This window comes from Somniosus microcephalus, chromosome 12, assembly GCF_052327205.1.
Source record: "Somniosus microcephalus isolate GS21.2 chromosome 12, FLI_Smic_1.0, whole genome shotgun sequence".
Lineage (NCBI taxonomy): Eukaryota > Metazoa > Chordata > Chondrichthyes > Squaliformes > Somniosidae > Somniosus > Somniosus microcephalus.
In genome coordinates this window covers 150,050,237-150,071,919 of record NC_140998.1, presented here as the reverse complement: position 1 = coordinate 150,071,919, position 21,683 = coordinate 150,050,237, and the positions used below count along the sequence as shown (strand labels likewise).

The following is a 21,683-nucleotide window of genomic DNA, read 5'->3' as shown; positions in this document are numbered from 1 at the left end:
CAATACTTGACAGATCCCACCCCCCTCCTGTCCAGTCGGATGGTCGATATAGTAATTGATCTTGGTTTGTAGCCCTCTCTCTGTCTCTCCCTCCCTCCCATGAACATATTTATAATCCCTTGTCCCACCTTCGATAGTCAAGCATCTTCTAGTTAAAAGTATCAGTTTATGCTTTGCATGCTGTCTGCTCATCTGCCAGAAATAATGAGGCAGTTAAGCTTTGGCCATGCTCTGATTAGATGCTGTGTTCAGTTCTGGGTACTGCACCTCCAGAAGGATATATTGGCTTGGAGGGGGTGCAGCGCAGATTCACCAGAATGATACCTGGGCTAAAAGGTTTAAATTATGAGGACAGGTTGCAGTCTAGGCTTGTATTCCTTGAGTAAAGAAGTTTAAGGGGTGATCTAATTGAGATGTTTAAGATGATTAAAGGAGTTGATAGGGTGGATAGAGAGAAAACTATTTCCTCTGGTGGGGGGCAGTCCAGAACAAGGGGGCACAACCTTAAAATTAGAGCCAGGCTGTTCAGGGGTGATGTCAGGAAGCACTTCTTCACACAAAGGCTAGTGGAAATCTGGAACTCTCTCCCCCAAAAAGCTGTTGAGGCTGGAGGTCAATTGAAAATGTCAAAACTGAGATTGATGGGTTTTTCTTAGGCAAGGGTTACAGAACCAAGGCGGGTAAATGGAGTTAAGATACAGATCGGCTATGATCTAATTTAATGGTGGAGCAGCCTCGAGGTGCTGAATGGCCTCGTCTTGTCCCTATGCTGTGTCTCATGAGCCGGTGACTACCCTCGCTCCTGACCTGTTTCCACTCGCTGATCTGTTTCTTCACACACTTTGTTTGCAGTGCTCTGACGTTTTGCGCAGCAAAGGTCTGAGGGATTACCTGATCCACAGGCTGCAAGGGGAGCCCGCCAATAAACCACCAGTCTGCCTGGCTGCTACGACACGAGTTCCACTTCCAGCACTCTGTACTGCAACTCGCCTCCAAGACGGTAAGTGGCCTTATTCAGCAGGGTGCTCGCTGCTTCCACTGTGCCGCAGACACTGGGCTTGTTTAGTGCACTGGAACCAGTGTATTATGTCACTTGCTTCAGAAGGTGGTGGGTTCAAGCCCCCACTCAGAGACTTGAGCACATAATCCAGGCTGACACTCCAGTGCAGTGCTGAGGGAGTGCTGCCTTGTCAGATGAGACGATAAAACTGAGGCCCCACCTGCCCCCTCAGGTGGACATAAAAGATCCTGTGGCACTATTTCGAAAAAGAACAGAGGAGTTCTCCCCCGGTGTCCTGGCCAATATTTATCCCTGAACTGATGCTGCCAAAACAAACTGGTGCTGTTTTGGGATCTTGCTGTGTGCAGACTAGCTGCCACATATACCTACGTACCAGCAGTGACTGTAAAGTGCTTTGAGACATCTTGAGATTGTAGAAGGCGCTATATAAATGCAAGTTCTTTATCAGCGCAGGTCATACTTAGAACTAATACATGTTAATGCTGTGCCCAATTCATCGCTTAAGGTTGCTCCCACCACTTGTGACAGACCTGTAATCATCAGCACTTGACAGCTCAAAACTCTCCCTCCAGACACAACCCTCCTTTGCAAGAACAAACTGTTTGACTGCGCTGCTGGGTATATTGTCTAGCTTAAGTGAACGTAGTGTGACGATGCCGCTTTGCCCAGCGGTCAGCTTTGCTCATGTCAAAGGTCACAGTGTTCGCTGAATCAACTGCAGACAGCTTTGAACAGTATCGCAGATTGTGTTTCAGCCAACTCCTCAAAGAAAGAGGGTCCAAAGATGCAGTCTGATCTGTTCAGACTATCGCCACAAACCAGCCAGACCCCGGCTTCTCCCCCCAAATCTGCCCGGCTTCCCCGCCCCTCCCCCCCCCCCCCCCCCACCAACTCCACCTGGCTTCTCCCTCCCCGCCCCCACTCTGCCCAGCTTCCCCGCCCCCCCCCCCCCCCCAACTCCACCTGGCTTCTCCTCCTCTTCCCCCCCCCCCCCCCCAAACTCCGCCCGGCTTCTCCCCCCAACTCCGCCCGGCTTCTCTCCCCCAACTCCGCCCGGCTTCTCCCCCCAACTCCGCCCGGCTTCTCTCCCCCCAACTCCGCCCGGCTTCTCTCCCCCCAACTCCGCCCGGCTTCTCCCCCCCCCCCCCAACTCCGCCCGGCTTCTCCCCCCCCCCCAACTCCGCCCGGCTTCTCCCCCCCACCCCCAATCTCCGCCCGGCTTCTCCCCCCCCCAACTCCGCCCGGCTTCTCCCCCCCCCCAAACTCCGCCCGGCTTCTCCCCCCCCAACTCCGCCCGGCTTCTCCCCCCGCCCAACTCCGCCCGGCTTCTCCCCCCCCCAACTCCGCCCGGCTTCTCCCCCCCCAACTCCGCCCGGCTTCTCCCCCCCCCAACTCCGCCCGGCTTCTCCCCCCCAAACTCCGCCCGGCTTCTCTCCCCCCCCCCAAACTCCGCCCGGCTTCTCCCCCCCCAACTCCACCCGGCTTCTCCCCCCCAACTCCGCCCGGCTTCTCTTCCCCCCCCCCCCCCAACTCCGCCCGGCTTCTACCCCCCCAACTCCGCCCGGCTTCTCCCCCCCCAACTCCGCCCGGCTTCTCCCCCCCCCCCCCCCCCCCAACTCCGCCCGGCTTCTCCCCCCCCAACTCTGCCCGGCTTCCCCCCCCCGCCCGACTTTCCCCTCCCCCCTAACTCCGCCCGACTTCCCCCCCCAATACTTTCTTACAACTCAGAGAAATGTGCAAATAATAGGGTAATAATAATGGGGGATTTCAACTTCCCCAATATTAACTGGGATAGTCAGAGTGTGAAAGGCTCAGAGGGTGTAGAATTCTTAAAGTGCATCCAGGAGAGCTTTTTGAGCCAGCATGTAGAAAGTCCTACAAGAGAGGGGGCGGTACTGGACCTAATTCTAGGGAATGTGGCCGGCCAAGTGGAAAAAGTGCTAGTAGGTGAGCACTTGGTGATAGTGACCATAATATGGTAAGATTTAAGGTGGCCATGGAAAAGGACAGGGATGGGCCGGAAATAAAGGTTCTAAATTGGGGAAGGCCGATTTTAATAGGATAAGGCAGGATCTGGCCAAAATGGGACTGGGATCAGCTACTTGTAGGAAAATCCGCATCGGAGCAATGGGAGGCTTTCAGAAGGGAGATTGAGATCATACAATGGCAACATGTTCCCGTAAAGGTCAAGGGTGGTTCCAAAAACCACAGGGAACCTTGGATGTCAGGGGATATACGGGAATGGATTAGGAAAAAAAGGAGGGCTTTTGGTAGATACAAAAGGCTAAAGACGGAGGAAGCCCTAGAGGAGTACAAAAAGTGCAGGGGGATACTTAAAAAAGAAATTAGGAGATCAAGGAGGGGCCATGAAATAACACTGGCAAGCAAAATAAAGGAAAATCCGAAGATGTTTTATAAGTATATTAAGGGTAAGAGGATAACTAGGGAAAAAATAGGGCCCATTAGGGACAAAAGTGGCAATCTGTGTGTGGAGCCGGAAGATGTAGGAGGGGTTCTGAATGAATTTTTTGCGTCTGTTTTCACTATGGAGAAGGACAATGTAGACATAGAAATAGGGCGGGGGGACTGTGATATGCTCGAACATATTAACATCGAGCGGGGGGAGGTATTGGCGGTTTTAGCTGGCCTAAAAATGGATAAATCCCCAGGCCCGGATGAAATGTATCCCAGGCTGCTGTGGGAGGCAAAGGAGGAGATTGCGGGGGCTCTAACACATATATTCAGGACCTCTCTGGCCACAGGGGATGTGCCAGAGGACTGGAGAACCGCTAATGTAGTACCATTATTCAAGAAGGGTAGTAGGGAAAAACCGGGGAACTACAGGCCAGTGAGCCTAACATCAGTGGTAGGAAAATTATTGGAAAAAATCCTGAGGGACAAAATTTGTCTCCACTTGGAGAGGCAAGGATTAATCAGGGATAGTCAGCATGGCTTTGTCAAGGGAAGATCATGTCTGACTAATTTGATTGAATTTTTTGAGGGGGTGACTAGGTGTGTGGATGAGGGTAACGCAGTGGATGTGGTATACATGGATTTCAGTAAGGCCTTCGATAAAGTCCCGCACAGGAGACTGGTCAAGAAGGTAAGAGCCCATGGAATCCAGGGTGCCTTGGCACATTGGATACAAAACTGGCTTAGTGGCAGAAGGCAGAGGGTGATGGTCGAAGGTTGTTTTTGTGACTGGAAGCCTGTGGCCAGTGGGGTACCACAGGGATCGGTGCTGGGTCCCTTGCTGTTTGTGGTCTACATTAATGACTTGGATATGAATGTAAAGGGTATGATCAGTAAGTTCGCGGATGATACAAAAATTGGTAGGGTGGTAAATAGCGAGGAGGGTAGCCTCAGTCTGCAGGACGATATAGATGGGTTGGTCAGATGGGCGGAACAGTGGCAAATGGAATTTAACCCGGAAAAGTGCGAGGTGATGCACTTTGGGGGGACTAACAAGGCAAAGGAATACACAATGAATGGAAAGACCCTAGGCAAGACGGAGGGTCAGAGGGATCTGGGTGTGCAAGTACACAGATCCCTGAAGGCGGCGGAACAGGTGGATAAGGTGGTAAAAAAGGCATATGGGATACTTGCCTTCATTAGCCGAGGCATTGAATATAAGAGCAAGGAGGTTATGATGGAGCTGTATAAAACACTGGTTAGGCCACAGCTGGAATATTGTGTGCAGTTCTGGTCGCCACACTACAGGAAGGATGTGATCGCGTTAGAGAGGGTGCAGAGGAGGTTCACCAGGATGTTACCAGGGCTGGAGCGCTTCAGCTATGAAGAGAGACTGGGCAGGTTGGGTTTGTTTTCCTTGGAGCTGAGGAGGCTGAGGGGGGACATGATTGAGGTGTACAAAATTATGAGGGGCATAGATAGGATGGATGCTGAGGAGCTTTTTCCCTTAGTAGAGGGGTCGATAACTAGGGGGCATAGATTCAAGGTAAAGGGCGGGAGGTTTAGAGGGGATTTGAGAAAGAACTTTTTCACCCAGAGGGTGGTTGGAGTCTGGAACTCACTGCCTGAAAGGGTTGTGGAGGCAGAAACCCTCACAACATTTAAGAAGCATTTGGATGTGCACTTGAAATGCCATAGCATACAAGGCTACGGGCCAAATGCTGGAATATGGGATTAGATTAGACAGGGCTTGATGGCCGGCGCGGACACGATGGGCCGAAGGGCCTCTATCCGTGCTGTATTACTCTATGACTCTAACTCCCTCCTCCGGACTCGCTCCCCACCTTCCAGATTTCCACCACCTCTCGTGCTTCCCCACCCTTCAGATTCCATCTCTTCCCCCTCGCCCCACTCCCAACCCTCCAGACTTCCACTCCCTTTTCAGCTACATTATTGCAGTTCTTCAAAACAATGTAACGCTCTTTCCTCCTTTCAGGTGGCTCTCAATCCTCAAGTTGCCCAGCAAGCTCCACTCTATCACTATGTTGCCATGGCATTGCTAAGTCTGCTGCTGCCTGGGAGTGAGCACTTGGCCCATGAGCTCCTGTCAGGCCTGGCCTTTAACCAGAATTTCATTCCGTAAGTATCCCCATGTGAAAAGCCGCTCGGTAATATTTTTAGAAAGTGTAATTAGAAGTACTTTTCACTCTGGGATTTGGTTCTAAGCCTGGACTGCATGAAGAAAGCCTCCTTTCCCAGGTGGTAAGGTGAAATAAGTTTGGGCTGTTGGATTCACTGCACAGAACTAACCATAATTTAAAGGAAGACTTGCATTTATTTTGTACCTTTCACAACCACAGGCCATCCCAAAGCACTTTACAGCCAATGAAGTACTTTTGAAATGTAACCACTTGTAGTATAGGAAATGCATCAGCCAATTTGCGCACAGCAAGCTTCCACAAACATCAATGAGATAATGACTAGATAATCTGCTTTTAGTGATGTTAGTTGAGGGATAAATATTGCAAGGACACTGGGGAGAACACCCCTGCTTTTTTTCAAAATAGTGCATGGGACTTTTTACATCCACCTGAGAGGGCAGACGGGGCCTCAGTTTAACATCTAATCCAAAAGACAGCACCTCCGACAGTGCAGCACTCCCTCAGTACTGGCACTGGAGAGTCAACCTGGATTATGTAGCTCAAGTCTCTGGAGTGGGACTTGAACCCATGACCTCAGGCAAGAGTGCAACCACTGAGCTACACTGACACTAAATGGAAATGTCACTCAGTAACCACAAGGAATGGCTGGTGTAAGATGTAGAAATGCCAGCCTGCTGTATAGTGGCAATCAACTGAGACAGTCAAGCACTATACAGCGAGTTCTGCATTGCATTGCATTTAGCTCATTCTGTAAGTGTTTTGTGAGACCCTCTACAGGGAGCTCCACTATAGACCTATCCCGACTTATATCTGACCCCGGGTGTGCTTGAAAGGGCAGTGTAGAAGGAGCCTTACTCTGTGTATACCCATGACCTGAGATGACTTGATGTAGCTAGGTACCCGACAGAGATAAAAGTGTTTCGTTCCCCGGTGTTAGACATTCCTTTCCTCTGTGATCACGGAATTTTATCCATAATTACATTGTAAATGTTGTATTTGCAGTGTGTATGAATACTTCAGTGAGCGTACTGTGTGCCGTACTTATACTGCATATTGTATTTCGAGTGTGTGCCGTGTTTACAGTGGTGTATATGCTGTATTTACAGGGAAGGTAAATCTGGTGGTCCTGAAGCAGAAGATCTTTCCTACATTCTCCAGCTTGGCGCAGATGGGGACACTGCAGTGAAAGTTCATTCTAATCCAACGCGTGGCACACTGCTGGGAGCAGCCTTCAAACAGCTTCCCACCATCCGCGCCCGCTACCTTGCTCACTTTGCTCACCTCCGGTCTGCCATCTTGCGGTCCCAGGCATTCTACACAGGCCAGAATCACTTAGTCCAATCAGTGCTGCTCCCTGAGATGAAGGGTACTCTCCTGCCGGCCGATTGGGTCTTCCTGCCCCTGATCAACATGTACGACCAGGTGAACCGAGAGGAAATGAAAGGCAAGATGGTGGACTCGCTGCCTGTCAACTTTGTGGAAATGGTGACCAGCAGTCTCCAGTTGACGCTGTTGCTAGAAACCTGGCGAGATGGGCTCTTGAAGGGTCTGCCCCTGGCCGCCAAATTGGCACGGCTTGCATGCGTGTTCCTCACGGGCAGCAACCTGTTTCTGGAGCCGGCCATTCACGACAACCTGGCAGCCCTCCTGTCGATTTACTGTCAGCGCGAGAGGATCGATTCCCTAGACCTGAATGCCCCGCTTCCGGGGCTGACCTCCTTTCACGATTTGTACGTCAGCCTCCTCGAGCAGTTCGAGAGTGTCTCGTTTGGCGACCAGCTCTTCGGCTGCTTTCTCCTGCTGCCTCTGCAGAGGAAATTCGACACCCAGCTGCGCCAGGCTGTCTTTGGGGAGCATGTTAGCGTGTTGCGGGCGCTTGGAGTGCCACTGCAGCAGGTACGCGAACCGGTTTGATTTCTAGAAGCTCCAACATTTGGTTCCTCAATAGCCCAACATTTGGTTCCTCAGCATGACCCGGAATTGGCCAAGCAATTTGATGACCTAACCAACTGTGTGCCAATACCGTAAGTAATTGGATTTGGGGATCTAGGTACCGTGGTCAGTTGGATGCTGCCCTCTTGCGTCAGGAACCTGGGTTCAAATCCAGGCCAAACTGAGAGGAATGCAAGTCTTCTCCGTCTGCTGGCTATGAGTGCATGTGAAATTATTTTGTGAATAGTCTCATTCTAGATACCAGTGGGCATGAGGTCCCAACACATAATTGACGCGAATGGCATCCTTTAAATTGGTGCTGAGGCAGATAGTTGGGGAAAAGTGGAGGGAGGTTCACCAGGCATGCTGACTGGTGCCATGCTTGTCCTGGGGATGATTGACGCCTGACATGATATTCCCCACCTCAATGAACACAAAACTTACAAAGGATAAAAGATCGGCTGATATCTGTCGGCAAAACTGTAATCAAACAGTGGGCTGCCTTTAAAGAGGAGATAGTTCGGGTACAGTCGAGATACATTCACATGAGGGGGAAAGGTAGGGCACCCAAAGCCAGAGCTCCCTGGATGACAAGAGAGAAAGGTGAAGCAAAAAAAAAAGCGCATATGACAGATGTCAGTTTGAGAATAAAAGTGAGAGTCAGGCTGAATATAGAAAGTTCAGAGAGGAAGTGAAAAAGAAAATAAGAGGGGCAAAGAGAGAGTATGAGAATAGATTGGCAGCTGATATAAAAGGAAATTCCAAAGTCTTCTATAAGCATATAAATAATGAACGGGTAGAAAGATGAGGGGTGGGGCCGATTAGCGACCAAAAAGGAGACCTATGCATGGAGGCAGAGTGCATGGCTAAGGTACTAAATGAGTTCTTTGCATCTGTCTTCACCAAGGAAGAAGATGCTGCCAAAGTCAGTGAAAGAGGAGGTAGTGGAGATACTGGATGAGCTAAAAATTGATAAAGAGGAGGTACTAGAAAGGCTGTCTGAACTTAAAGTTGATAAGTCACCAGGACCGGATGGGATGCATCCTAGGATGCTGAGGGAGGTTAAGGAGGAAATCGTGGCGGTACTGGCCATAATCTTCCAATCCTCCTTAGATACGGGTGTGGTGCCAGAGGACTGGAGAATTGCAAATGTTACATCCTTGTTCAAAAAAGGGTGTAAGGATAAACCCAGCAAGTACAGGCCTGTCAGTTTAACCTCGGCAGTGGGGAAGCTTTTGGAAACGATAATCAGGGCCAAAGTTAACAGTCACTTGGAGAAGTGTGGCTTAATTCAGGAAAGCCAGCATGGATTTGCTAAAGCCAAATTGTGTTTAACAAACTTGATTGAGTTTTTTGATGAGGTAACAGAGAAGGTTGATGAGGGCAATGCGGTTGCCGTAGTGTATATGGGCTTCCAGAAGGCGTTTGATAAAGTGCCACATAATAGGCTCGCCAGCAAAGTTTAAGCCCATGGAATAAAAGGGGCAGTGGCAGCATGGATACGAAATTGGCTAAGTGACAGGAAACAGAGAGTAGTGGTGAACGGTTGGACTGGAGGAAGGTATACAGTGGTGTTCCCCAGGGGTCGGTACTAGGACCACTGCTTTTCTTGATATATATTAATGACTTGGACGTGGGTGTACAGGGTACAATTTCAAAATTTGCAGATGACACAAAACTTGGAAGTATAGTGAACAGTGAGGAAGATAGTGATAGGCTTCAAGAGGACATAGACAGGCTGGTGGAATGGATGGACATATGGCAGATGAAATTCAATGCAGATGTGCGAAGTGATACATTTTGTTAGGAAGAATGAGGAGAGGCAATATAAACTAAAGGGTACAATCCTAAAAGGGGTGCATGAACAGAGAGACCTGGGGGTATATGTGCACAAATCATTGGCAGGTGGCAGGGCAGGTTGAGAAAGCAGTTAAAAAAGCTTACGGGAGACTGGGCTTCATAAATAGAGGCATAGAGTACAAAAGAAAGCAAGTTTTGATGAACCTTTATAAAACACTGGTTCGGCCTCAACTGGAGTATTGTGTCCAATTCTGGGCACCGCACTTGAGGAAGGATGTGAAGGCCTCAGAGAGGGTGCAAAAAAGATTTACAAGAATGATTCCAGGGATGAGGGACTTCAGTTACGTGGATAGACTGGAGAAGCTGGGGTTGTTCTCCTTAGAGGAGATTTGATAGAGGTGTTCAAAATCATGAGGGGTCTAGACAGAGTAGATAGAGAGAAACTGTTCCTATTGGCAGAAGGGTCACACAGATTCAAGGTGATTGGCAAAAGAACCAAAGGCGACATGAGGAAAAACTTTTTTATGCAGCGAGTGGTTAGGATCTGGAATGCACTGCCTGAAAGGGTGGTGAAGGCAGACTCAATCGTGGCTTTCAAAAGGGAGTTGGATAAGTACCTGAAGGAAAAAAATTTGCAGGACTACAGGGAAAGGGCGGGGGAGTGGGACTATCTGAAGTGCTCCTGCAGAGAGCAGGCAGAGGCCGAATGGCCTCCTTCTGTGCTGTAACCATTCTATGATTTTATGATTCTATATTTTGCACATTATAAATTCTCACTGCGTAGCATTTTGAATAACCGATAATGTAGTGAATTTTATGTTTGTGGAGAGACTAGAGAAACTGGGATAGTTCTCCTTAGAGCAGAGATTTGAAAACATGTTCAAAATTATGAGGGGTTTTGATTGAGTAAATAAGGAGAAACTGTTTCCACTGAAGGGAGGGTCAGTAACCAGAGGAGACCGAGATAAGGGCCCAGAAATTCGGGTCGGAGGCTTCCTGCGGGTGCAACCCTCCAACCTGCACTTACCAACTGCGCCGGCCGTTGTGCTGTGGACCCACATGGTATTCCGATCCTGGGCCTGCTCCAACTGCCGGCGCGCAGTGCTTGCGTATCCCAGGGGCGCAGTTAGTTCGAAGCGTCCCCTGGGATCACGTGGGCCATGGAGAGCCAATGGTAGCAGGGAATGCTTCATTCATAAATTTGACAGGAAGAGCTGTCAAACCAAAAATACTATAAGCCCCAAAACATCACTAAAACTTCAAATACATTTTTTTTTTCATCTCATTTTTGAAATAACTACAAATTACATGAAATAACTATTTTAAACAATAATTTAAATTTTTGAAAAAATGAATTACATTTTCTAACGGGGCTAAAAATAAACTTACCTTTCTTTAAAGTATTAAAAAATAATAAACCTGTGGAAAAAATGTTTTAATTTGAATTAATTCACCACTTGTTAAAAGCAGGCCTTGCGTCTGCTTTTTAAAAGTGTAGCTCCTGGAGACTTACACTCCCGGAGAACCCTGCAAAAAAAACATAAGTTCCACCTGTCAACCCCTTCTTTCAGGGGAACGGAAGTTCCGGTTTCCCATGCATGCACGAAACCGGCACTTTCGTTGGGCCTACGCGTGAGTCCCCAGTGCGTACTCACCCGTGGGGACCCGAATTTCTGGGCCAAGATAATTGGCAAAATAACCAGGGGAGGAGATGAGACACTTTTTTTAATGCATCGAGTTGTTATAATCTGGGATGCGTTGTCTGATGGGGCGGTGGAAGCAGATTCATTAGTAACTTTCAAAAAGGAGTTTGATATATACTTGAAAAGGAAAACTTGCAGGGCTGTGGGGAAAGAGCAGGGGAGTGGGACTAATTGGATAGCTCTTTCAAAGAGCCGGCACAGGCACGATGGGCTGAATGACCCATCTCTGTGCTGTATGACTCTATACAAAGCAAATGAACAACTTGCATTTATATAGTGCCTTTAACGTAGTAAAACATCCCAAGGCGCATCATGGGAGCGTTGGCAAACAACATTTGAGAACGAGCCACATGAGATACTAGGACAGGTGATCAAAAGCTTGGTCCTTTGAAGGAGCATCTTGAAGGAAGAGGGAGTGGTAGCGAGGTTTAGGGAGGGAGGGAAGACCAGAGCTTAGGGCCTAGGCAGCTGAAGGCACGGCTGCCAATGGTGGGGCATTGAAAATCGGGGATGCGCACGAGGCCAGAATTGGAGGAGTGCAGAGATCTCGGAGGGTTGTCGGGCTGAAAGAAATCACAGAGATAGGGAAGGGGTGAGCCCACGGAAGGATTTGAACACAAGGATGAGAATTTTAAGATCGGGGTTTTGCTGGACTGACAGCCAATGTAGGTCACCGAGCACAGGGGACCTACGGTGAAACCCTTGTGGTCACTTGCACTTAACATGGAGATGGTCTGCTCACAGTTTTCAAGTCATGCAACCTTTTATGTATCGGAACAGCTGCCAATCCCCTTGGAAAATTACACCCATCCCGCAGAGTCATCCCTGGATCTACTGCGGCAGTACTTCAAGACCTTGGTGACGGGTGCCCTCCGCCTCAGCTGGTGTCCCGTGCTCTACGCAGTGGCTGTTGCTCACGTCAACAGCTTCATCTTCTCCCAGGAGGCTGTCGATGAGGTAAGGCGTTGTCTGACTAAAAATTCCTTGCAACCAATGGGCATTTTGAGAGAACACTGGGGGGAAATTGAAAATTTCAAGACTGAGATGGATAGGTTTTTGTTTGCCTCGGCCCTCCTGCTGCCAAACCACATCCTTGGCTTTGTCACCTCCAGACTCGGCCATTCCAGAGCTCTCCTGGCTGGCCTCCCATTCTCCATAAACTTCAGCTCGTCCTAAACTCTACTGCCCACGTCCGAACCCAAGTACCGCTAGCCCATCATCCCTGTACTCACTGATCTACATTGGCTCCCTGTTCCCCAACACCTCCAATTGAAAATGATCATCCTCGTGTTCAAATCCCTTAACAAGGTTAACTAAGGCAGTTAAATAGAGCTGAGATACAGGCCAGCCATGATTTATTTGAAGGGCTGAATGGCCTCCTCCTGTTCCTATGAAAGCGCCCACACAATGGCCCAAAGACCACACACCCAGTGTGGCCTCGAAACATGCAGGAGTGATTTTCACTCTGAAGTCGGGAAGGAGGCGGGACTACAACTTTCGGGGTTGTAGTCCCGCCTCCATCGAGATGCGGCCAATCCACGCGCTTTTAACTTGATTGACCTTGCTGAGCCCGCCCAGCGGGTTCAGCAGGCCAATTAAGGGCCACCCGGCAACAGGTGACGTCACAGACTGAAATTTCATCTGTCAAGACGTTTTGATAGATGAAGTATCAGTGTTTCACAGCTGTTTGAAGCTGTCAAACACTGACAGTCTTACATCTAACCTGAATCCTTCTGCACAGACTCAGTTAGAAATCTCTCCGGCACAGAAAGCTGCAGGCTGTCACTTTTGACAGTTCGCAGCCGTTCTACTTTCTGTGCCGGTTAGATGATGGACTCCTGAAACCTAGAGGAAGGAAGGCTAAAAGGTAAGTACAGGTAATTTAAACTTCTTTACACACTTTAGACACACCAAACACACTTACCTTTGCACTCATGCACCCATCACTCACCTGAACACCGACATCTCAACCCCTCCAAGTCCTTCAACCCGACGGCCTGACTCCTCTAACTTGGCGTGGTTTGGAGCCGTCGGGAATCCCATACTTCAAGCTTTAAAATAGGGATTAGGCTAAAAACTGCCTGTTAACTACCTATTAACAGGCAGTTAATTGTCACTAATCCCTTCCCGCCTCGGCTAGGCAGGTCCCAGTGCGGGGCGGGTACCCGCCTCCTTTGAAACTTGCATGGAGGCGGGTTTGGGGTGGGATGGTGTCGGGACTCCTGAATTCGGGACTTTAACCCCCTGCACGCTTCCAATCCCGACTCCATGGGTCAGTTAAAATCGAGGCCGCAGAGTGCGGAGGTCACAAGCTCGATCTGCTCTGTGCAAAGTTGCGTGATCCCAGGCAGCATATTAGTCGGGGGGATAGAGTTGGCACAAACACCATTGGCTACAGAGATAGGAAATAATCAGCCAAGATGCCCTCTCCTGATCACTAACCAGCACAGGTGTGGGAATTACACTTAGCTATAGTGCCCCCACAGTCGAATAGTCTGCTGACCGATGGTTACTTGGGTGAGATGCTGGATGGCTGTTGTACCCGTGGATTCAGCAACTTTGGGAGGAGAGGGAGAAAGAAAATCCTGAAAAAAAATCTGGCACTAAGCAGATATGCTCATTCCCACCCCCAACTTAATTGTGAATTCCAAGTCATGCTTCTGGTTCAGATACCACAGTGAAGCTAAATTTAAAGGGACGCATTTTTCATCACAGTGTTTGGCCAAACTTCTATTTCCTCCTCCCCTTTGGTTTAAAAATGCAACTTGATTTAAGTCTCGTCAAAATGAATCATCTTGGTGATGATGGCTTGCTGGGCTGCTGTTCTGTCCTTCCAAAAATCGTGAATGCAATAAAGAAAGAAAGAACAACAGGGAACACTGGAAAAACTCAGCAGGCCAGGCAGTATCGGTGGAGAGAGAAACAGAGTTAACGTTTCAGGTCGATGGCCCTTCGTCAGAACAAAAGAAAGAAAGAACTTGTCTTTCGGATGAGATGTTAAACCGAGGCCCCGTCTGTCCTTTCAGGTGGACGTAAAAGATGCCACTATTTCGAAGAGTAGGAGCGTTCTCCCCGGTATCCTGGCCAATGTTCAGCCCTCAACCAACATGACTAAAACAGATAATCTGGTCATCATCATGTTGCTGTTTGTGGGACCTTGCTGAGAATAAATTAGCTGCCGTGTTTCCTGCAATACAGCAGCGATACACTTCAAAATGACTTCATTGATTGCAAGGCGCTTTGGCACGTCCTGATGTTGTGAAAGGCACTACATATGTGCAAGTCTCTCTTTCTTTTCTCTGCTACTTCACACAGGGAGCTACTGTTCTGAGCTTTGTAGTGATTGGCAGCTGGCTATTACACCATAAGTGCCTGTCAGAGCTGACCCTAACTGCACATGTGCACTTGCTGCAGTTGGATAGCAGGTAAAAGTTGGAACCCCTTATTCTTCCTTTCTCTCTGGTCCTACCTCCCTCAGTTATTCCGAGGTAGATTGGTGTCAAAGGCTACAGGCACGGTCTGACCTCATGTTGAGCAAGCCATTGTCATGATGTATAATCCATCAAGAAGTAATGCAAGACTGGGAAATGGTGCTAGGGCTAAATCAGGACTGCAGTGAGCTCACTGTGGGGAGCCTACTAATGGTGACTGCATGAGAGTTAGATAAGGGATGCAGTGGTACCTGTATCTGTGAAAACAACAACTACTTGACTTTGTATAGCACCTTTAACATAGTAAAACATCTCTCAAGATGCTTCACAGGAGTGTTATTAAACACAATTTGACACCGAGCCATATAAAGAGGGTTTAGGACAGGTGACCAAAAGCTTGGTCAAAGAAGTAGTTTTTAAGCAGCATCTTAAAGGAAGAGAGCGAGGCAGAGAGGTTTAGCGAGGGAATTCCAGAGTTTAGGGATTAAGCAGCTGAAGGCACAGCCACCAATGGTGGGGTAAAGAAAGTGGGGGATGGACAAGAGGTCATAATTGGAGGAGCACAGAGATTTTGGAGGGTTGTAGGACTCGAGGTTATAGAGATAGGGATGGGCAAGGCCATGGGGGCATTTAAACACGAAGATGAGAATTTTAAATTCGAGGCGTTGCTAGACCAGGAGCCAATGTAGGTCTGCGAGCACAAAGGTGATGGGTGAACGGGACTTTACTTAACTGCCTAGACTGGTGCCTGAGGATTTACTAATGGGCAGGTTACTGGGCTGTGGCTGGTGGTTGTAGGTCCGTCGTCCCAACAGGAGATAGTGTCTCCAGGAAAGGAGGTGAGAAAATGGAATAAAAAATGAAAGCAATGCAGAGGGACCTTATTCTGTGGTAAATTAATTACTCAAGTGTTTGCCACCTTGCTTGCAGGTCTAAAGCTATCCTTCTGACGGTGTCCTTCTGAAAGTCAACAGCGTTTATGGCACTCGACCCCCAAGGCACTGTAGCATTTTCTATTAAGTAGCTCGTTGATTACTCTTGAGTTCTAAAGATTCCTAGGAATCAAGGTGGTCCCTGCTGTCCTTCAGGCTTTCCTCCCCACACTCTTGTGTTAATGACTAGTCGGCACTTCCCTTAAGTAGAGTGCATCTGTCATGTAAAGCATTTCGATAGCGCCTTTCACAACCTCGAGATGCCCCAAAGCGCTTTACAGCCAATGAAGTGTTTTTTGAAGTGGAGACACTGTTGTAATGTAGGGAATGTGACAGCCAATTTGCGCACAGCAAGCTCCCACAAACAGCAATGTGATAATGATCAGATAATCTGTCTTTGTGATGTTGGCCAGGACACCGGAGAAAATGTCCCCGCTCTTCTTCAGAATAGTGCCATGGGATCTTGTACGTCCACCTGACAGGGCAGACGGGGGCCTTAGTTTAACGTCTCATCCAGAAGACGTGCAGCACTCCCTCCGTACTGCACTGGAGTGTCAGCCTAGATTTTGTGCTCAAGTCTCTGCAGTGGGACTTGAACTCAAAGCCTTCTGACTCAGAGGCAAGGGTGTGAACCAAAACCCAAGTCTTTGTTCTCTGTGATGTGTGAGCTACTGTAGCCATGTATCCTGTCAAATATTTAAAATTAAAATAGATTTTCTGGTTATTATCACATTGTTGCTTGTGGGAGCTTGCTGTGCATAAATTTGCTGTCGCATTTCCTATATTACAACAATGACTACACTTCAAAAGTACTTCTTTTGCTGTAAAGCGCTTTGCGACATCCCGAGGTCTTGAAAGGTGCGATATATATGCCAGTCCTTTCTTTTTTTCTTGTGTTCCTGGCATCAACAAGAAGGTCTTAAGCATCAGTAACTGTTGTGTATCCTGAAGTCTTAAAGCCATTATATAAAGACAAGTTTTTTCTTTTGTTGATCCATGTGCACTCACTCACCAGCTGGGGTATGGAATTTGAGATGAATTCAGTAACCATCCTATTGACAAGAGAGAAACCTTGAAGTATTAGGTGAGTCCAGATTCAAATTGGTAGATGAGAGTCTTCTGTCCTGGTGGCTTTAGCTATCTGATCTGAAATGAGTTTGTCCAATCTTGATGAGCTTGGCTGCAAACCACAATACCGCCCATACATTGGCCATGCCGTTTCAGGGAGGCTGCAGGGCAGCTGACGTAGAGAATAGAACAATATCACACAGGTGCTCGCTCGAGTTCAGGGTTTGAGATACATTTCTGGGACAGGTTTGATGGAATTTTCTCCTACACCTAACTGTGCTTGAGCTGGGAATACTTGGTGCTGGTGATTGGGTGCCTGAAATGGAAGACTTTCCATTCCCCAACACTAACATATATAACACAACATATAACTAATAGAGGTCTTTAAAACTATGAAGGGGTTTAATAGGGTAGACGTAGAGAAGATGTTTCCACTTGTGCGTATCTGAGTGGGAGCGATGGCAGCGGCAGTTACATAAAGGGGGAGGCGGAGAGGCCCAGAACAGAGTGCGGACCTGAGCGGGAGTGGCAGCGTAAAGGGGGAGGCGGAGAGGCCCAGGACAGAGCGTGGACCTGAGAGGGAGTGGCAGCGTAAAGGGGGAGGTGGAGAGGCCCAGGACAGAGCGTGGACCTGAGAGGGAGTGGCAGCGTAAAGGGGGAGGCGGAGAGGCCCAGGACAGAGCGTGGACCTGAGAGGGAGTGGCAGCGTAAAGGGGGAGGTGGAGAGGCCCAGGACAGAGCGTGGACCTGAGAGGGAGTGGCAGCGTAAAGGGGGAGGTGGAGAGGCCCAGGACAGAGTGCGGACCTGAGCGGGAGTGGCAGCGTAAAGGGGGAGGCGGAGAGGCCCAGGACAGAGTGCGGACCTGAGAGGGAGTGGCAGCGTAAAGGGGGAGGTGGAGAGGCCCAGGACAGAGAGTGGACCTGAGCGGGAGCAGAGGCAATGGCAGCAGCATAAAGGGAACTGAACAGCAATTCAAAAAACACAAGGAGTGACATCACAGGATAGCTGGCAACTGATTGGTTGGTAAGGTCACACTTTTTTTTCCTCCAAGTTGAGGGCTGGGATTAAATAGCTGGTTAAGGATAAAGCAGTAACTTGGAGGTTAGTAACTGTTAATACTGTATTAGAATATATTAACAGTTACTAATTTATTAATAACTTGAATTAGATACATCTTAGTCTTAAGTTTCTGTAAAGTTAGTTAATAGTCGAATAAATAAAGGCATGGCAGGGCGACTCGGTCCAGCGGAATGCACATCCTGTGCCATGTGGGAACTCCAGGACGCTTCCCGTGTCCTGGACAACCACATGTGCAGGAGGTGTCGTCAGCTGGAGGAGCTCGAGCTCCGGGTTTCGTCACTGCAGTGCATCCGTGAGGCTGAGAGCTACGTGGATAGCATGTTTCAGGAGGTGGTCACCCAGCAGCTAAGGAGTGAGCAGGCAGAGAAGGAATGGGTGACTGCCAGACAGAAGAGGAGGACCAGGCAGGTAGTGCAGGAGTCCCCTGAGTGCATCTTGCTCTCCACCAGTATTCGGTTCTGAGTACTGGTGAGGGCGATGGTTCCTCTGGGAAGTACAGCCAGAGCCAAATCTGCGGCATCACGGGTGGCTCAGCTGTACAGGGGAGGAGGAGGAAGATAGGGAGAGCAATAGTGGTGGGAGAGTCGATAGTTAGGGGAGCGGACGGGCGTTTCTGCGGCCGCAGATATGACTCCAGGATGGTATGCGGCCTCCCTGGTGCCAGGGTTAAGGATGTCACTGAGCGGCTGCAGAACATTCTGAGGGGGGAGGGTGAACAGCCAGAGGTCATGGTCCATATCGGTAGAAAGAGGGATGAGATCCTGCAGGTAGATTTTAGGGAGCTAGGAAAGAGATTAAAATGCAGGACCTCAAAGTTAGTAATCTCTGGATTACTCCCGGTGCTACGCGCGAGTATAGAAATAGGAGGGTAGAACAGATGAATGTGTGGCTGGACAGATGGTGCAGGAGGGAGGGCTTCAGATTCCTGGGGGCATTGGGGCCGGTTCTGGGGGAGGTGTGACCTGTACAGGCCGGATGGGTTGCACCTGAGAGCCGGAACCAATATCCTCGCGGGGAGGTTTGCTAGTGCTGTTGGGGAGGGTTTAAAGTTGGCAAGGGGATGGGCACCAGGATGTAGCATTAGAAAGGAGAAACAATGGGCACAAATGATTGGGAGAGGCGGATAGCACTAAAGCAAGAAATAGTAAGATATTAGGTGGGATCAGACTAAGAGAGAACACAGGATGGTCTAAGATATGTTTACAGCATATGTATGTGAACACACAAAGCATAGTAAACAAGGTTGGTGAGCTGCAGGCGCAAATAGCCACATGGGAATCTGATGTCGTGGCGATAACGGAGACCTAGCTCAAAAAAGGGCAGGATTGGGTATTAACTATTCCTGGATATAAGGTGTTCAGGAAAGATAGGAGGTGGTGTGGCAGTATTGGTTAAGGAGAATGTTACAGTGCCGGGGAGAGAGGATGTCCTGGAGGGATCAAGGACAGATCTATATGGCTAGAGTTAAGAAATAATAGAAGTGCCATTACACTACTCGGTGTAATCTATAGACTACCAACTGGTGGAAAAAATATGGAGGAGAAAATTTGCAGATAAATTACAGAGATACAAGAGCTATAGTGTAGTGATAATGCTGGACTTCAACAATCCTAATATAGACTGGGATAGTAATAGTGTAAAGGGCAGAGAGGGGGAAGAATTTCTGAAGTGTGTTCAGGAGATCTTTCTTGATCAGTATGTTTGTGGTCCAACGAGGAAGGAGGCATTGCTGGATCTGGTTCTGGGGAATGAGATGGGTCAAGTTTAGCAAGTGTCAGTAGGTGAACATTTAGGGAACAGTGATCATAGTATCATAAGGTTTAGATTAGTTATGGAAAAGGACAGGGAGCAATCTAGAGCAAAAATACTTAATTGGACGAAGGCTAATTTCAGTGGGATGAGAACAGATCTGGCCCAGATAAATTGGAATCAAAGATTGGCAGGCAAAACTGTAGTGCAACAATAAGCTGCCTTTAAAGTAGAAATAGTTCGGGTACAGTCAAGGTACATTCCCACTAGGAGGAAAGGTAGGGCAACTAAAGTCAGAGCTCCCTGAATAACGAAAGATAGAGAGAGTAAGATGAAGCAGAAAAAGAGCACGTATGACAGATGTCAGGTCAAGAATACACCTGAGAATCAAGCTAAATATAGAAAGCTTAGAGGGGAAATTAAAAGAAAATAAAAGGAACAAAAAGACAGTACGAGAATAGAATGGCAGCTAACATATAAGGTAATCCAAAAGTCTTCTATAGGCATATAAATAGTAAGAGGAGGGGTGGGGCCGATTCGGGACCAAAAAGGAGACCTATGCATGGAGGCAGAGGGTGTGGCTGAGGTATTAAGCGAGTACTTTGCATCTGTCTTCAGGGAAGACGATGCTGCCATAGACATAGTGAAGGAGGAGGTAGAGGAGATACTGGATGGGATAAAAATTGATAAAGAGGAGGTACTAGAAAGGCTGGCTGTACTTAAAGTAGTTAAGTCACCAGGACCGGATGGGATGCATCCGAGGACGCTGAGGGAAGTGAAGGTGGAAATCGCAGAGGTACTGGCCACAATCTTCCAATCCTCCTTGGATACGGGGGTGGTGCCAGAGGACTGGAGAATTGCAAATGTTACAAACTTGTTCAAAAAAAGGTGTAAAGAATAAACCCAGCAACTACAGGGCAGTCAGTTTAACCTCGGTCGTGGGGAAGCTTTTAGAAACAATAATCAGGGACAAAGTTAACAGTCACTTGGACAAGTGTGGTTTAATTAAGGAAAGCCAGCACAGATTTGTTAAAGGCTAATCGTGTTTAATGAACTTGATCGAGTTTTTTGATGAGGTAACAGAGAGGGTTGATGAGGACAATGTGGTTGACGTGGTGTACATGGATTTCCAAAAGGCGTTCGATAAAGTGCCTCAAAACAGGCTTGCCAGTAAAGTTTAAGCCCATGGAATAAAAGGGACAGTGGCAGCATGGAAACGAAATTGGCTAAGTGACAGGAAACGGAGAGTAAACATAGAAACATAGAAGACAGGAGCAGGAGTAGGCCATTCGGCCCCTCGAGCCTGCTCCGCCATTCAATGCGATTGTGGCAGACCATCCAAATTCAGTACCCGGTCCCTGCTTGCTCCCCATAACCCTTGATCCCTTTAGCCTTAAGAAATATATCCAACTCCTTGAATATACTTAATGAACTGGCCTCCACCGCCTTCTGTGGCAGAGAGTTCCATAGGTTCACCACTCTCTGGGTGAAAAAATTCCTCCTCATTTCTGTCCTAAATGGCCTACCCTTTATCCTTAGACTGTCCCCTGGTTCTGGACTCCCCGACCATTAGGAACATCCTTCCTGCATTTAGTCTGTCCAGTCCTGTCAGAATTTTATAAGTTTCAATAAGATCACCTCTCATTCTTCTAAACTCCAGCGAGTACAAGTCCAATCGACCCAATCTCTCCTCATACTTCATTCCTGCCATCCCAGGTATCAGCCTGGTGAATTTTCGCTGAACTCCCTCCATGGCAAGAACATCCTTCCTCAGATAAGGTGACCAAAACTGCACACAATACTCAAGATGTGGTCTCACCAAGGCCCTGTACAACTGCAGCAAGACATCCTTGTTCCTGTACTCAAACCCTCTCGCTACGAAGGCCAACATACCATTTGCCTTCTTAACCGCCTGCTGCACCTGCATGCTTACCTTCAGCGACTGGTGCACAAGGACACCCAGGTCTCGTTGCACTTCCGCTTCTCCCAATCTATTGCCATTTAGATAATCTGCCTTCCTGTTTTTGCCACCAAAGTGGATAACCTCACATTTATCCATGTTATATTGCATCTGCCATGTTTCTGCCCAATCACCCAACATGTGCAAATCATCCTGGAGTTTGTCGACATCCTCCTCACCGCACACACACCCACCCAGCTTTGTGTCATCTGCAAATTTGGAGATATTGCATCTAGTTCCCTTGTCCAGATCATTTATATATATATTGTGAATAGCTGGGGTCCAAGGACCGATCCCTGCGGTACCGCACTAGTCACTGCCTGCCATTCGGAAAAAGACCCGTTTATTCCAACTCTTTGCTTTCTGTCTGCCAACCAGTTCTCTATCCAAGTCAATACCTTGCCCCCAATCCCATGTGCCTTAACTTTACAC

The 21,683-nt window shown here is 48.4% G+C and overlaps 1 protein-coding gene across 1 annotated transcript in view; it reads left to right on the top strand.

Annotated features, from left to right (window-relative positions):
* Positions 1 to 21,683, top strand: part of rpap1 (RNA polymerase II associated protein 1) — a 198,829-nt gene that overhangs the window by 164,935 nt on the left and 12,211 nt on the right. The window contains 5 exon segments of the mRNA XM_086003658.1: positions 853 to 900; positions 902 to 1,000; positions 5,430 to 5,572; positions 6,702 to 7,491; positions 11,811 to 11,987. Of these exon segments, the coding sequence (XP_085859784.1) occupies positions 853 to 900; positions 902 to 1,000; positions 5,430 to 5,572; positions 6,702 to 7,491; positions 11,811 to 11,987 (1,257 nt within the window).